We start from the raw sequence: 4,691 nt of genomic DNA on the forward strand, positions 1-4,691 counted from the left end.
ACTTTTCTTCAGCAACTTTTTAACACGTAAATCTTCTATTTAACAGCTTATAACTTTTGGACTTGCATCTTTTTCCATATATTTCAGTAATCAAATAATTTGTGAATGATGCAAAAAATGTTGATTGCATACTCAATGTGCACTATTTCCGGCTGCGCAAATAAACATTCTTCTATGACAAAAGCATTTCTTCTGACATTCTTCCATCTTTGCAAAGAAATTCGTCAAAAATAGTTTAAGATTATCTGCTCATTCAAACCATGAATTATGATTCAAATTGAGATCGCTTTCGAAATAAGCATATACAGTTAACTTTCTTCAATTGTATTACCAGTTTGTAATATTTCATCTTTCTTTTTGTACATTATCTTTCTAATCATATAAATTACTATTATTTCCAGAGATTATCTTATATCAAAACATGAAACATTTTTAAATCATTTCTTTTCATTTTTATCTTGCTAATTCAATCTCATGAAAAGAAAAATTTTTCTTTTGTTGAGTACAAACAGTTTCAATAATTTAATTCATTGAAATTGTTTGAAAGCAGATAATATTCCAGTAACATATAAGCTATAAATAATAATTCATGATAATTTGCAAGCATATTCACATATTTTACGCTCAATAAGATTGGCATTGACTTTCAATTGAATTGTATCACTTTTATTTTGAATTCAATTACCAAGTTTCCGCTTCATTTGATAATCTTTAGTTTTCATTCATATTTAATGAAGAACAATATCTTTATTTCCATCATTAGAAACTTTCGCAAGTTATTCAATTTCGTTGAGAAAGTTATAAAACTTCATTTTTGTTTGCCAAACTCTTTATTTTTAGTTTTTATTTGTTTTAATATTTCGTTTCAAAAATGCTCAATAAGAAACATAACAATTATGAACTTTCACCGTTAAAACAATCGTAAATTGTTAACCTTCTGAATTTCATTTTCAGATGATGTTTTCACAGAATTTTAAAAAACAAATGAACGAAAATCTCATTCCAATAATGAATCAAAATATTTCTGTATGCATCTTATTAAATTGGAGATATTAATGAACATTCTTTTCAAAAATTTATTTGAAAAAAGTGAAATTTCCTTTCATCCGATCATGTTTTCCATTGTCAATTTATGAAAATGTCAAAAACCTTGCTCCTTCTTTACTAAATCTAACAAACACTGCAGTAATCTAGACTAAATGCATAACAAATAGTTGCAAAAGCTGATTAGTGTGCTTCTGTAAATTTACTCTGCTTTTAATCCAACAAATTTTTCCTCAACGAAAATCAATACTTGGCAAAAATGGAAAAGTTTTCATTGAAAATATCATTTCTGGATGCATGGCAAAGATCATTCCCAAGTATTCCCTTCAAGCGTGTTTGTTGTTTCACCGAAGTTGAACTTCTTCTTCATGTAATTATCCATATTTCTTCTTTGACACGAACGTTCATAATCTTACTGATAATGACAAAGATCTAAATGAATTTGTATCAAACTTTATATTATGTGTTCATGCTTTTTTGCTTATTTTCTTTGTTCAACTTTTCTCAGCGATGGATTTACAAAACTTCAATCTTCATCTAGTTTTGTATATTGCTTCCGCATTCAACGAAAAACTGAAACACTTCACCTTTCGATTTCAATTGTCATATCGCTTTTTTTCTTTTTGCAATAAATTTCTTTGCAATTAACATTTCTCTTTCAAAACAATAAAATTATTAAACAAACCTTTCTAAATAGTCCACCTTTGTTAATAGATAATTCCTTTCGAAAAACTTTGTAAATAACACTAATTTATTTTGTTCTTTCCAGAATTGAACGATTCCATCGAATTCCTTTTATTTGACAAGAAGCATTCAATTATTCTCTTTTTGTTCATTCTTGACTGAACAAAATGATTGAATTTTCAATATTCATCTGTGACGTATTTCATTTCTAAAATATACTTTGATTTTCTGTTCATTTTTAACAGAACCTTTCTCGAACAGTCAAGTTTTCCATTTCTTGCTTTTGAAAGTGTATGTAATATTTTCATTGACAATATTTGATGTGAATGATAAAAATATTTAAAATGGAGCAAGCCTGTCAGCAGATTAATTTCAATAAAGGCAAAAAATTCAATTTCCAGAACGTCTTTTCAATTTCTTCTCTTTGCAATTAACAACAGAAGAAGATGATGTTTTCTTTGACAACTCTTCAAGCGACTTCTTTTTCTTTGTGAACGAGTCCGATTTATTTCTGTAACTTGCACGGATTAACTCATCAGCAGCATTCAGATCTTCATCTTCGTCATCAACTATGCTTATCGTTAAATCATTGTTCATCTGCTCATTATCGCAACACACTTCTTCTTCGTTTCTATCATCTTCATCGTCTTCTCTGCTGTCTTCGCATTTGATTTCCTTCCATTCACTTGAATCCGAGCAACTTTCAGAATCATCAACATCTTCGGATTCACTTGACTCATTTCTTTGTAAACTGCAGTCATTCGCATCATCCTTTATGACTTTTATTGCGTGAGTATTATTTTCCTTGGCATCGTTCTCATCCTCGTCATCATGTATTATTTTCAAACAATGCAACACTTCGTCCCTGGAATATTCTGGGTGCCTTCGCCACTGCTTCTTTTGCAAGTTTCGCCAACGATCTTTAAGATCCTGACCACTTCTTCCATCGAATTGAAGCGACATGTCGCACCATCTCATTTTTTGCTGCTTACACCTTCTGAGCAGCTCATCTTCTTCCTTTGTGAAGAATCTTCTTTTCTTTTGCTTCTTTTTCACCTTTATGGCATTGGAACTTGTGGAATTTTTGTTGTTCATAAGTAATCTATTTGGAAGTTGATACGGGTTGTCTGATATAACTTCAACAGATGATGGTGAAGAAGAAGAACTTGAAGTTGCACTGCTGGAAGATTGTGTTGAAGATGATGATGTGCATTCTTGGTTTGATTGTTTTCCTTCTCCATCTGAGTTCGTGTTTGTGGATTCGCTCCCTTCAGTGTTTTCGCTTTGACCCTGTGACTCTTCATCGGATTGTTGAATTGAGAGATCATTTTCATTTGAAGATGATGTGCAGTTGGATGATGCTTCTTGAGGGAAACTGCCTTTTAAATCTAGACTGCGTCTCACAGGATAATCACTTAGATTAACAAAATCATCAACCAAATTGTCAAGATTAGCTAATGATTTTGACAATTTACAAACCACGTCTTGTCGAATGATTTTCATTCTTATCGTGTGAAAGTCATTTTCCTTCAAAGCTCTAAAAAGAAGACTTTTCTTTTTGGTGAATGCACGCTTTGCTCTCAAGGAAAGGTTTTCGTTCTTGTCGATATAAGCTTTAGCACATTTCTTCCATTGGTTTCGAATTTCCCTTTCACCATCTTCCAAGTGCTTCATTGCATCATTGAAATGATCATTCACTGCATTTCTAAATGTCTGAAATTGTTCTTTGATTGTTCTTTTTGGGTCTGACAACTTGATACTATGATATGCAGCGATAGAAGTTAGAGCCAGATCTATTACAGTATCTCCAGGCTTGGGATTCACTAATCTGGAGCATACCGTTATTTTCTTGGAGGTATTTCTGACGTAAGTTAACTGAGCCCTGCCAAATGGGACCCAGTCAGCGACGTAAGCAGTGTGTTCAAGTATCCCTCTTAACTTTTCTTCATCTGTTCCGGCTACCATAATTGCAGTACAGATGAAGCCTGCCCTTAAGGAGTGAAAAGAAAAGAGTTTACAAGGGTACCCTGCTTGCTCTGATCTTTTTCTGAACCTTAAGGACATTGCTGCTGGGCTCATGTCCCACAGCTTTTTCGACAACACATTCTTCGGCCACTTTTGTCTCGTTTTCAAAGATAGATGGTGGTTAACCTGCAAATGACGCTCAAGCCAATAAACAGGATCTCTGACTTGTTCATGTAAGCTGGTATGAGCAAATCTTCCTTCGATCGTTACAGAGTGGTTAGAGTTTGGATGTCCCTTCAGCCTTCTCAATCTGATTTCAACCAAGATGCACTCAGCGTGTAAATCCGAAATTGTTACGTTTTTAACATCCTCTAAAAAACGTTTGCACATGTAATTGACCTAGCTCCGCAGTGAACAGCAAATAGAAAAAGAGAACAATCAAAATCAAAAACATATTACCAGAATTGCTTCTTTCAATGATAAGGGCTACATCGTCAAGCAGTGCCGCTTCTTTTCCTTCTCCTTCCCTTTTGTAGCATCCGCTTTTTCTGACAGAAGAAAAAGCAGATCGAATTGTTAATTTAAGCTCACTGGAAAAGTCGAATTCTTTCGTTTGTTGAAGATGTTGTGATTTTAAAGATGGAATGACAACATTTTCAACACTTTTAATAGAATATAAACATTCAATGCAGAGAAATTGAATGAATGAAGAGATTGTTGATGATTGTATTGGAAAAGGTTGGCTTTTAAGCAATTTCGCATATGGAACGTAAAGTTTTTCAGCCCATTTATATTTGCGATGGAGAGAAGGAGATAGAATTGTAACTTGTTGAGAATAACGTTGTAATGTAAGCGGTTTGCTTTTTTAAGGTTTTTGTAATTTTGTCTCCTTTTTGTTGCTATCCCGCATTCAGCAAAAAACTCATCCCAGTTTGAAGGCATTTCGAAATATGGTTTGTCCAATTCTTCAGCTTCTTTATCTTTTTCAAATATCCCAA

The 4,691-nt window shown here is 33.0% G+C and overlaps 1 protein-coding gene across 1 annotated transcript; it reads right to left on the reverse strand.

Moving 5' to 3' along the window:
• Window positions 1–2,118: 2,118 nt before the first annotated feature.
• Window positions 2,119–4,083, reverse strand: MONOS_15977 (uncharacterized protein; the record flags this gene model as incomplete). Its single annotated transcript, XM_067868881.1, has 1 exon — window positions 2,119–4,083. One exon carries the CDS (start codon window positions 4,081–4,083, stop codon window positions 2,119–2,121), a length of 1,965 nt encoding a protein of 654 aa, XP_067718594.1.
• Window positions 4,084–4,691: the final 608 nt, after the last annotated feature.

Source organism: Monocercomonoides exilis (genome assembly GCF_001643675.1).
Source record: "Monocercomonoides exilis strain PA203 chromosome Unknown scaffold82-46400, whole genome shotgun sequence".
In the NCBI taxonomy this organism is placed as follows: Eukaryota; Preaxostyla; order Oxymonadida; family Polymastigidae; genus Monocercomonoides; species Monocercomonoides exilis.